The 13,003-nt window shown below is 35.9% G+C and overlaps 1 protein-coding gene across 2 annotated transcripts in view; it reads right to left on the bottom strand.

Moving 5' to 3' along the window:
- The window catches only part of LOC150101680 (uncharacterized), a 276,464-nt gene that overhangs the window by 151,582 nt on the left and 111,879 nt on the right, over positions 1 to 13,003 (bottom strand). For both annotated transcript variants that reach the window (XM_090400506.1, XM_090400507.1), the window contains exons 6-7: positions 10,564 to 10,771; positions 7,087 to 7,230 (exon numbers count right to left, since the gene is read on the bottom strand). In XM_090400506.1, the coding sequence (XP_090256632.1) occupies positions 7,087 to 7,230; positions 10,564 to 10,771 (352 nt within the window). The remainder of the gene's footprint in view (positions 1 to 7,086; positions 7,231 to 10,563; positions 10,772 to 13,003) is intronic.

Here is a 13,003-nt window from a genome sequence, read left to right as displayed (position 1 = left end):
AAAGAGGCACACCAACATTTATACAAAGAAAGCTCAAGAATATTAAAATCAAAATATTTAAAATATTTAAGAATTTGGCACGCACGCACACAAAAAGTACTGAACATTGACACCCCCCGCCCCCTTCAGTACACACAGTATGAAATATGCTGTTCAACTACATGCGCATTAATAGACGAGCACGTGTAGAATCTATGCCATTACATTTAGCTGTAGCAATGGTGTTGATGTTGGAAGAAAAGACGTTTATTGTTGAGCATTATTTTTGTTCATATGGAATTGGTAGAACAATGCATTTCTGAGTAGTTTGTCATTTCTGTAAGTGTGCCCCAAGCAACAGTGTCATCATAGTGGAATACTGTGCATGCTGGCCAATGTCAATTAAGATCTGTCCTTCCTTCATGTCTGGTTCTCAGATGAAGCACATTTCCATCTAAGCAGTCATGTAAACAGACGAACCTACAGGTTTCTTGAGAAATCAATTTATGCAAGAGAAACCTCTTCACAGATAGAGGGTCACCACATGGTATGTGTGTGGTTTCCGGCCATTGCATAATTGGGCCCTACTGCACTGAATAGCATAGTGTAACTGTGACCTTGAATAGCAAATGCTACATTGAGGGTGCATTGGTTCTGTTCATCCAGGATCTACAACAGACTGTTGTGTAAAAACATTCCATTTTGGTTGTTCCATCACACATGGCATGGTTCTAGAGCTTATTTATAAGAACACTTCCCTGGGAGACTCATTTCAAGGTTCACAGAATTCCTGCACTCTTCATGTTCTCCTGATCTCACACTGCTTGATGCCTTTGTTTGTATGTTGAAGAAATGGGTATTTGACTATGACCTGCCTTCAAACCTTCATGAACTAAAGGATAAAATTACACAATATGTCCAGCAGATGTTCCAACCCTTGTTCTCCAAGATGACAGAGAACCTTAGCATGTACAGGTATCCCTTGCTTAACGCAGATTTGATTATCACGGCGAAATTAATTGTGGCAATCCCTTGATATACGCGGCAAGAGTTTTGATTAACGCGCCTTTAAATTTACCACGCAAAATCATGCTCACGCCACAAGGCTGCTGGCCTCGCGGTCATCCAAATTCTCTTAATGATCTGTGTGAGAATGTGAAAGTTTTATTTTCCCCACCAAATACAACATCATTGTTACAACCTATGGACATGGGAGTCATTGCAACTTTCAAAGGCTGTTTTCTTAAAAAGACATTCTGAAAGGCAGTAGAAACAACAAAACAATGGGAGAAAATGCGATTATGTTCCGCAAATTTTGGAAAAAATTTAACATTAAACACGCAATTGAGAACATTTGTGACTCGTGGGAGCAAGTGTCTTCTAGTTGCATGAAAGCTGTTGGAAAAAACCTTCTGCCAGAATGTGCTAATGACTTAGGTTGTTTCAAAATCCTGTGAACATTGTTGCAAGAAATTGTTGCAATTGGTGAAGACCTCGGTTTTGATGGTTTTGAGGCAGAAGATGTTAAAGAATTATTGGATTCAAATTCAAAAGATTTCAGTGACAACGATCTTCTTGAAATTGAACAATGCACATATGAAGACAACGAACAAATGGAATGTGAAGATGAGGTTCCAAAGGAAATAACAGCCAAAGAACTGGATGGAATATTTCACAGTTTAGAATCGCTTAAGCAGCAAGTAATGGATATGGATCCAGGTGTTAATTGAAGAATGCTTGTTTGCCGAGGTCTAGAGAGTTCATTTTGCTTGTTACGTAGAATTTATGCCGATAAGAAAAAAACTAAAATTGTTCAAACGACTCTTTATAACTTCTTTTGATTAAAAAAAATTGCAGTAACTAATGTAGGTACAAGCATTTATTAAACATTTACTTTGCATTCATTTTTTATCTTTACTGAAAGAGTACCATATAAAACGAACTATTAGTACAGTAATCGATCAGGAACGAATTGTACTTCTTACCATTGATTATTAGATTTGATTAACGCGATTTTGATATACGCGGTAACATCGAGGGATACCTGTACTATGAAACCTGTCTTGAAAAACTATGTGCCCATTTCAAGCACATAATCTACTGTCATTAATGCTTTATTCAACCAAGATTCCACTGATTGTGGATGCACATATGAGGTATAAACATAAATTTCTTTGTAGTTATTCAGTACTTTTTTTTTTTTTTTTTGGTGCTATACTGTATTATCTAAAAGGAAAAAACTTGCTAAATACTTTCCATTATGTAGATTTAATGGAATTGAAACACGGAAATGAAATTAAACAATCCCATTATCCATCTTACCAATGATACAGTAATGCTAAAACACTAACAAAGCCAGTAATCTCTATTCTGATCAGATATCCTCATAGCTAATTCAACCCTATTCCCCATGCCTTCTTAGCCAAGGACTATAATTTCAAAATAATTAATAAAATACTGAATCCCTTTCCAAACAACCCTACATGCTGATTTATAGAAAGCACATGTCGGAAATGCTCTGACTATTCCCTATATCTGTAGAATAAATAGTCAGAACTTCAAAAAATTACAATCCCTATACAGCTTTCAAACCACCTCAACTAGCCATCCTTATCTGCTTTCCTAAGTATCAACTTCCCCCATCCCTCAGTTTTGGACAAAGTGAAGAAACATCACTTTGTCAAAAAAACAAACCCCAACAGCAAATCAGATGAAGAAAAACCACCATCCTTCATTACAAAAGGTTTAAACAAATTTTTTTTTTCCAGAATCTACAGCTGTTCTTAAAAATTATCCTAACCTAAACAAACATGGATATGTGAAACTTGATAAGGAAAACTAATTTTTGTCCAACAAACCCTACAGAGGACACCCTTTAAATCTTTAGGTTCTGTCTAATCATTTCCACTTTGCCTGCATACATACATACATACTACAGTCTATCACTTCCCTTAGTCATATGCTGTCTCTATGATAGAGAGAGAGAGCATATAGCTGAGAAAGGCAGGTCATGCCTCAGTAAGTAAGTTACATTTTATAATGCAGCAGCAACAAATGAGTTTAGCAAAGATAATGGCAGCACTGTAATACTGCTGGATTTGCAATCAGTTTAATGTGGCAAAGTGTAAGGAATATATTGATGGAAATCTCTAGCTTCACCAGTTTCCTAATATGGTATTGCATGAATATTAGGAAACTGATGAAGCTAGGGATTTTTGGGAGGGATATTGGCAGATAAGGAGTTGAAGTTTAAAGGATATACTGCAAAAGTGGCCTAAGCTAACTTGGTTACTGAAGAACACACTGAGAGACAAGCAAGCTATTACAGTTATAATAACTAGCCTTGATAAGATCCCTTCTGGACTACTGGGCACAGATCAGCTCACCCTGGATCTGGTCTGGAGATGAGGAAGAGATGGAGAGGATCACAGGGAGGTGACCAAGATGGTGATAGGTCTATGAAATGCTCTTTATGCAAATGCATTGAAGATTTGTGGATTACAGAAATTGGCTAATAGGTGGAAAAGGAATAATGATATGATTGTGATATTCAAATTACTGAAAGGTTTTTACAGATTAATATAGAAGAAAATTTTCAAAACATGTCTGGTGGGAGAGAGAACTAAGGGCGGTCATCTCTGGAAACTGAGCTGAGCAGGAATGTGAGACAACATTTTTTGTTCGGAGAGTGGTGAATGAGTGGAACAGACTGGAAAAGTCTGTTGTGGGCGCCATGTTGGTGAATGAGTTCAAAGAAAAGTACGATAGTTATTGCATGAATAGTAGATGATGCTTGACATAATGTTTAGGGCCTCCCTCGATGAGTGTACAGAAGCGGTACCACTAATAATAATAATTTTCCTAAGCACTCTCTCTCTCATCTGTGATCTTACAAAGACCTTGGATGAGTTCAGGGGAAAATCAGGAGCAAACAAATGCCATGAATATAGCAAAACAAAATGCAATAGTATTAGTAAACAAGAATGTGGGAGAGGGAGAGACAAAGAGATGGTTATAGAGCATCTTCTAACCTGTCACCACGAGACAAGGCTCAACTCCATCGCTTTACTCAGTACTAGTGGATGCGTGTTCAGATATAGACATTTTCTTGCCCTCAGTTGGAAAATGTTGAGGGGTGCAAGAGTGAACAGCGAGTTAACATCAAATTTCTTGTAAAACTGAAGAAATCCATGACAGAAACTTTTCGATTATTGACTGAGGCTTACGGTGAAAAGTGCTTGTCTTGTGCACACGTTCTCGAATGGCACAAACGATTTTCGGAAGGCAGGGAAAGCACGAAAGATGATGATTGCCCAGGCCACCCATGCACAGCAGTTACCGATGACAACATTAAAGATGTTCGAGATTTGATTCAAAAAGACAGAAGGTTGTGTGGTCGAGCTGTAGCTGAGAAAGTTCATTTGGACAGGGGAAAGTGTTCGATGCATTTTAATGGAAGAATTGAACATGAAAAAGGTTAGTGTAAAAATGGTTCCAAAAATGTTGTCAGATGAACAAAAAGAACGTCGCAAAGAACTGTGTCTAGACCTTTTGCAATGATTAAGGATGGACTAGATTTGTTGAATTTGGTAATTACTTGTGATGAAACTTGGATATTTTTTGTATGATCCAGAAATCAAGCGACAATTAATGCAATGGAAGTCAGCAACCTCTCCAAAACCAGAAAAAAGCATGCACGAGTCATTCAATGCCATGCTGATTGTTTTCTTTGATATCCAGGGTATTGTAATGGCAGAATGGGTTCCCAGCGGCCAGACAGTAAATTAGCAGTATTACCTTGAAATCTTGACAAAATTGCGTGAACGTGTGAGAAGGAAACAATCAGAATTGTGAAAATACATTTCGATTTTGCACCAAGACAATGCACCAGCCCACAACGCTTTGCTGTGAAGCAATTTTTAGCTAATCACAACATCACTGTGCTTCAGCATCCACCCTATTCACTAGACCTGGCTCCCTGCAACTTCTACCTCTTCCCAAAGACAAGTTGGTGCTCAAAGGAACCCATTTTTTTTTTGTCGGTAGAAGATGTGAAAGCAAAAACGATGGAGATCCTCAACAGACTTTCAGAAAATGATCCGCAGAATTGCTTTGAACATTGACAGCATCGTATGCAGCTGTGTGTGTTCTCAATTTGTTAAATAAAAAGAGATGCAGGCACAGTCTCATTTTTACTGTGTCAGACCTGGTATGTGTCCTCTCCTACCACCATTCTCTTTTCTATGATTTTCCTTGTCTTAAGGTAAGGGTTGCTGCCCATGTCCCAGATTTTTTCCCCTAAATCCAAACTGGTCTTCACTTAGGTTCTCCTCTATTTTATTTCTTATTCTATTTTGTATTATTTGTAATACAATCTGAAATATTAGCTAGCTTTGGTATAGGAATTATTACACTCTTTTGAAGCGTAAAGGTTGACAAATTATTGTGACTTTAGCATACCATGTAGACTGTTTCTAGATGCAGATCTATATACTCCAGATGATGACCTTGCTATGAAGTGTTTGAGCAACTATGTCAACTCAAACTAATAAGTTTGAGAAACTCCTCCAGATATTATATCATTATCACATAATCAGTTCCAGTTTGGTACCATCTTGACCTTGTGTGTTCCACTGTTTAGATGGTAAAGTGCACTTTGAAAAGCTTCTTAGAATATCATATCCTTCATCTTCACTTGAATCATTATAGTTTTTAGCTATTACATTCATATGTAAATCCTATCAATTGTACAGTTCCTTCAAATGCCATCTCTTTTCTGTATCTTTTTTTATCTATCAAGATCTTATCATTTTGATCTTTTATCATAGTACTTTTGGTTTTCCCACAATATTGCATTTCTTTTGTTAATCTGTATGCAATGTCTATTTTTCCCTCTTTCATCATATTTCAATCTCCTTTCACACATCCACTTTTCCTTCAATCTTCTGCACTATGAAGTAATTCTGTTCCTTAATTTCAATTATTCCTCTTTACTTTTAATCGTCCTGCTTGTTTTTCAATTTATTTCACTCATCTATCAATGAGATCACTTCATTTGTTACCCAAGATTTTCTAGATTCTCGACCATTTTTTCTCCAACAATTCTGATTCTTCATTCTGTTTCACTTGCTCATCTCCAAAGGATTTATATTCATTTTTTATAGTTGTATTTTTTAGCTTATTCATATAAATTTTCTTTTTCAGGTATTATTTCACTGCTTGAATGTAAGATTACACTTAGCCATGACTAGGTTATGATCACTGCCGGCCCCTGGGTAATACAAGATTTAACTTGGTTCCAGAATCTCTGCTTATGAGTTTGACTGAAGGTGTTACTAATGACCAAATTTCTTTGCTTGCAAAACTCTACCAATTTTTCACCTCTTTCATTTCTTGCACCAATTCCAAAATTTCCAGCTATTCTGTTTTCGTTTCCTTCTAAAATTACTGCATTAAAATCTTCCATTAATACTGGGTTCTCATTGTATTTCACCTGGTCTATCACATCATCTATGATCTCATATATTGCGTTCTTCCTTTTCTTCTGTATCAGATGTTGCCATGTAACATGATGTAACGTTGATAATACTAGAGTCCTCACAGATAAGACTAATTTTAAGGAAAACAACAAAAAAGTTAGTAATAATGTAAACTTATACACAATATTCTGTACATCCCATGAGGATAAAGATCAGGGACTTGATTATAAGAACAATGATGATACATTTTTGGGTCTAGTTAGCCTTGGGGAGGGGGGGGGGGGCACAGAGGTAGTGATATTTAACAGTAGAATGTGATAACTGTCACATTGTACTGTCCATCTACTCTTATATACAACATTGCATTCCAAACTAATAAAAGGCATGAAACCTAGATAGGCACATTATTCAATGTTTTAATGCTTATTCAGAATTTCAGTTATCCCCAAAAATAGCCAGTGCTGGCATAGCACAATTAAAAGAATGCTCACAGAGTCAGAGAGCTAAGCTTTCATTTAGAGTGAATATTGGATAAGCAACATGAACCATATTTCAAAAGATAAACAGTCACATTAAGAAGAACGCAGTATGTTAAACTAAACAAGAAGACGACTTTTAACTATTATACCTAAAGACAATCCTTGTCGAGTCTGACGATTTTGACGTGAAGATCGTCCTGTTGTTCTGTTGGGCCTTTCTTTAACCTCCTCCTCCTCTTCACTTTCAATCATTTCTTTTCTAGAAGTTTTCCTCCTTGTTTGTGAGCTGGATGCTGAAAATATACGAGTAGTATTATTTCTGTTTATTATAATATACAAAATTTATTTTTTTATTTTAAACAAAAACATGTTTTTAAATAAAGATAGCATATGCTCTCAATGTTCTCAATCCTCAATTAAAGTTCAGCACAAATCCTGCCAACACAGTAAGATGTCAGTTACCTTCAGTTTTCTAACTTACAAATAGTGATGGAATCTTGTAACATGCTAGTCAGGATTACATCAAGGTTAAAGACGGAACATTGACACCACATTAGAAGATTGGACTATGCTGACGACATTGTACTATTATCATCTAGATTTGAAGATATGAAAATTAAGACAGCGAAGTTAGAGATTTGCTAACAAATAGGTTTACACATCAATGAGGAAAAAAAAAAAAATTAAAAATCAACAGTGAAAAGAATGACCTAATCTTTATAAATGGAAATCAAGTAGAAGTGACAAACACTTTTAATTACCTTGGAGCAATTGTCAGCACAGAAGGTGGTACCAACGAAGACATTGCAATAAGAATAAATAAATCTTGTTACGCGTTTTAAACTTTACAGAAAATTTGGAAATCATCCAATATAAAAACAAACTTAAAGGCGCAAATTTTTAACTCTCGTAGACAGGCTTATATGTTGGTTATGCATTATTAAATTATTTAAGGAACTGAACAACGTAGATACGAATATAAATTAAATTACACTTTAATAAATATTTCTGATATTTTGGCAACGTCATGTTGCCATCTTCAAAAGGAACTTACAAAAAAAGGCACGTGCACGTAGGCATAGGCACTACAGCACGGTAACTGAGAATGAAGAGATGAAGCTATTGTTCTCCTAAAAGTCCTGATGGTGCCCCCTAGCAGGCTAAGTAGGTGTTCTTGGCCATTGGGCTGAAGGTCTGCTGATGTAAGCCTCCCAAATTTGGGGAAGTTGCATACAACCAAATTTGTTAGGGTTTGGAGAGTTTCTTAGGGCTGAGGCTGATTCCAAAAATAGTCTTTCGAATTTGTATTTGCTACAGTGTATTACTGTAGCTTTTTTCCACCGTATTCTGTGGCGTTTATCAAGAGCATGGTCTGCAAGACCAGAATGGCTGTACTTGTGAAAACGGATGTAGTCCAAAAACATGACCTGACCTCCTGTTACAGGCCATACAGAAAATTAGCATCCCTTATCCGGTCCACTAAAGACCAACCACTTCCCCTAGACCTACCTGGTGTATACCAGGTCCTTTGCAGTAAATTGTCTTACTTTGGCCAAACAGGCAGGACAGCGAATATCAGAATTTCTGAACACAAGGACTACATCCGTTTTCACAAGTACAGCCATTCTAGTCTTGCAGACCATGCTCTGGATACACGCCACAGAATGCGGTGGAAGAAAGCTACAGTAATACACCGTAGCAAATACAAATTCGAAAGACTATTTATGGAATCAACTTCAGCCCTAAGAAACTCTCCAAACCTCAACAAATTTGGTTGTATGCGACTGCCCCAAATTTGGGAGGCTTACATCAGTAGACCTTCAGCCCAATGGCCAAAAACACCTACTTAGCCTGCTAGAGGACACCATCAGGACTTTTAGGAGAACAATAGCTCTTCATTCTCAGTTACTGTGTTGTAGTGCCTACGTGCACGTGCCTTTTTTTGTAAGTTCCTTTTGAAGATGGCAACGTAACGTTGCTGAAATATCGGAAATATTTATTAAAGTGTAATTTAATTTATATTCATATCTACGTTGTTCAATTCCTTAAGTAATTTAATACATTTTTAACTCAACTGTTAAATTTGTATTACTTTATGGAAGTGAATCATGGAAATTAACCAAACAACAAGAAAATAAAACAGATGCCTTCCAAATAAAATATCTTTGCGGAATTCTCAAAATTTACTGGCCAAATAAAATCTCAAATATTGAAATTTACAACAAAACTAAAACCAAACCCATTACAATAGAGTTAAAGAAACGCAGATGGACATGGATAGGCCATGTATTGAGAATGCCAACATCAGAACACACAAGAATAACATTGACATGGGTGCCTGATGGAAAGTAAGAGGAGAAGACTCAAAATGACATGCCGCTGGATGGTAATCAAAGAACGAAACAAACTAGGACGGTCGAGCTGGGGTAGAGCAAGAGAAGTGGCACTGGACCGAAGAGAATGGCACGCTAAACTTGTGGCCTTATAGGTGTAAAGAGCATTAAGTCAAGTCAAGTTGTAACAGTATAATGTTGTCACCTGGTACACGATTCCAATAAACCGATGCAAAATTTCCATTAATCAAAGTTATGTCCTGTATCAAGCAACATTAACTGTGACTGCTTTCTTTATTTCTTTATCCTTTTTCAATAGACTGACTTCTTTCTTTATCCTTTTTCAATAGATTCTTGTCATTCAGCTTAAGATTCAATACTTAAGACTTAAATACTAAATTTTTAAGAACAGGCAAACTGGCCCCATGAACAAACACACACACGGATCTTGTCATAAAATACATACTTACTCATTGGGACGGTTCAACCCATCCTAAGGGACGGGAGGGGGGGTTGAAAACCCTATATGAAATAAATAAATTATCATCATGAGCCTGTGTAGCTGATGCAGTGGAAGTGGCATTTTCACCCACAGAACTAGGCTGCCCAAAGGAGGACTACAATTCAATTCCAGTTGCTGATTAGAGGAATATTTTCTAAGCATTCTTCAACCAGTTCTCGAGTTGGTCGATCTCTGGAATGGGAGCAGGTTTTTTCTCCTGGAAACTTGGGGCTTCTTTTTGTTCTAAAAACTCAAGGAAATTAACTGTAGAACCCAGACTTTTCATTTCAGACAGTAAATGTAGTATTAGGATTAGGGACCACAAGATGGTGGCACTTGTCACCATCCATTTATAATTAGTGACAGTCTTAGACCCGTCATCTCTGATTGACTACCAGTGGAGATTGAACTGCCCCATTAACATTTTTTATTATTATTATCATCAGATCTCTAAGTAGTTAAGGACTCATTGAGGGAGGTCATATATCACCAACACCAGACGTTATATATACTATAATAAATAATCCAAAACTGTATAGTATAAGCTTGCCAATAAAAAGATAAATGTAATTGACATACAAATATATACAGAACATTTTTTTTTATTTTAATATTTTTATATCAGTAAGGGTTAAATCATTTAAGCTGTTAATATAATTTTAAGGACAGCAAGCAAAACTTTGGTTTGCTATCTTTAAAATTCAATAGATGGTTCGAAAATACAAGAAAATTAATATAGACTACACATATCATAAAATTCTTCAAGAAGTAAACACTTCAGAAAATCTCACCTGGTTTCCGTTTAGTAGTAGACTGCCTTTCTTGATTTCTCAGTTTATTAAGTTGGAATTTTTCTTCTTCATCCTTCTTATCCCTTTCCTCATCACATCTTTCCTGTTTAGAAGGCAGGGTGGCAATTTGTATTAGCCAATCAGGAAGCATGCGTTTTCTATTTGCTGGTGACTGACTTTTTGTTTCTTTATTATTCTCTTCTGTTTTCTAAAGTAATAAAGAAATCACATGAAATACTGCATATAATTAAACTAATCCATCTCAAAAAGATAAATTCATATAAAATCTGAAATTATCAAATTCCAAAATACGAAAACTAAAAATTGGTGAATCCAGGACATGTAACAAATTTTTTGGGCATGTGAAATTTAAAAAAAAAATTCAAACTTGAAAACAACATTGCTCCAGGAATTCACCTTTAGCTGAGTTGTGGTATTCAGATGTGTTCATGCAGTGATTTGTTTGAAGTACCAATTCCCTGTTTAGAAGGTAGGGTAACATTTTGTAGTTATGTGAATAGATATACATATTATGATATCACTATCCATTTGTTCTTTCTCTTTAAAGGTTTCCTCATATGTACTATTTTAGTATTCATGTTGATTCACCAAATATAATATCCATACCAGTTTTCATCTCTGTCTAGCCTCGCACAGTATCGACTCACTACACTTTTAAAGGCATAAAACCATGAAATGTTTATTGATACAACTAATTAATCCAATTTTGGTGTATGAATAATAAAAGTCAATGGAGTTGCATGTCTTTGTTCTGTTTGTGTGTGTGTGTGTGTGTGTTTTAATCTTGTTTTAAATTATATATGTAAGATTTTATTTTAATACCTTCTTTATTAAAACATTTTTGAAATGTCTTATTTCACTCTTTTTTGTTATGCTTTTATCAAGTAAAACGTGTATGAGAAAACTAATGATATATTATGCAAATTTCTGAGGGATGTGCAAGGATAATTTTTTAAAAGATTTAGCCAATTTTCACATGCACTCGTAAAAAGGTTTGTTGCCTCTGCTATAAGTAAAATGAGCTCGGGAGTGAATCCCTTACTGATATAAGGGATATAATGATAGCCCCAACACAATTACTGTCTCATTATTAGTTCCTAACAACAATTTTCTTGCAAAATGATCTATCATTGGTCAGATATACTCTACATTAACCCATGCATATCTTTTTTTTTTTTTCTTTCTTGCACCTGTTTTACTAACTGCTCATTATTCCATACTATTTAAGTGGCCACATACATCATGGATAATCTTGCCTCTGCTTACATATTTTTGAATATGTAATATGTATCCATGTTTTATCATCTCATATGGATATCATTAAATCATAAGGCACTGTGGCATGGGAGAGTAAGAGTGCTTTATTCAGTTCCTTTATTAAGTGCTTTTCTCATATCTTCCTTTTTGATATGATTTTTTCACTTATGATTTTTTTTTTTCTGACTCCCACCCATGAAAGATTTAAAATCTACAATATCTTAGCACTGTGAGTGAGCTAAGGATTTTTGCCTATTATTCATCTCCCACCCAAAGACAATTCACAAACACCCACACCCATGTTGAGATTTGAACCCATAGCCTATTGGTTGGAGAGCAGATATGCAAACCACTTGGCCAACCAGGATAGCAGTTGTTCACTTCCCTAATTTCTCACAGTATGCTCATATTTATGGTTTCATCAACTGCTCTATTTCTAACCCAAGTCCCAAATCCATCACTTTCTCTCCTTATAATGTTAGGCTAAAACCCTGTGAAACCCAAACAAGCAAGCTATTAACCAAATAAAATATCCAGACCAGTTTTCATGTCATGGAATGGCAATGATTTATCTCTGGTTGTCAATGTGTTCTTTGCATTCAAGCAATTCTTTGAACTATTCCACACACTTTTGTGATATGTTCTTTGAATTTCAAATTCTTAGCTGCATTAATAGGAAGGCAATAAAAATTCCCTTTTGCAAAAACTGCTCTACAGTAAATAAGCATTCCGTTAGAAGGTAAAAGTAGTAGATCCATGAAAGAGAATGGAAGATCCATGTTTTATCATCTCGTATGGATATCATTAAGTCATAAGGCACTGGGGGCATGGGAGAGTAGGAGTACTCTATTCAGTTCCATCCTTAACAAATGGCTGCTGTATGATTGGCATGTTTGAAGAGAGAGAGAGAGAAAGAAAGAAATTATGCCACTATTTCTTCTTCAAGTTTCAAAAATTCCCCAGAATATAAAGCCTGCTGCTGCTGATATTCCAACAAAGCTTTTACCAAGGGTGTCTGCAACACTCTCAGGACCATAAGCAAGACATTCCAGGATCGATAAATGCTGTGTTGTATATCTACCCTTCATTTTCCAGATTTTATCCCACACCAATTTTTCTGAGTTAATGGTATAGATGGATCCAAGATGGATTCACTACTGCA

The sequence above is a fragment of the Typopeltis vanoorti genome, chromosome 11, assembly GCF_054136105.1.
Source record: "Typopeltis vanoorti isolate ZY-2024b chromosome 11, IOZ_Tvanoo_1.0, whole genome shotgun sequence".
Classification (NCBI taxonomy): Eukaryota; Metazoa; Arthropoda; class Arachnida; order Uropygi; family Thelyphonidae; genus Typopeltis; species Typopeltis vanoorti.
This window is presented reverse-complemented; position numbering and strand designations above follow the sequence as displayed.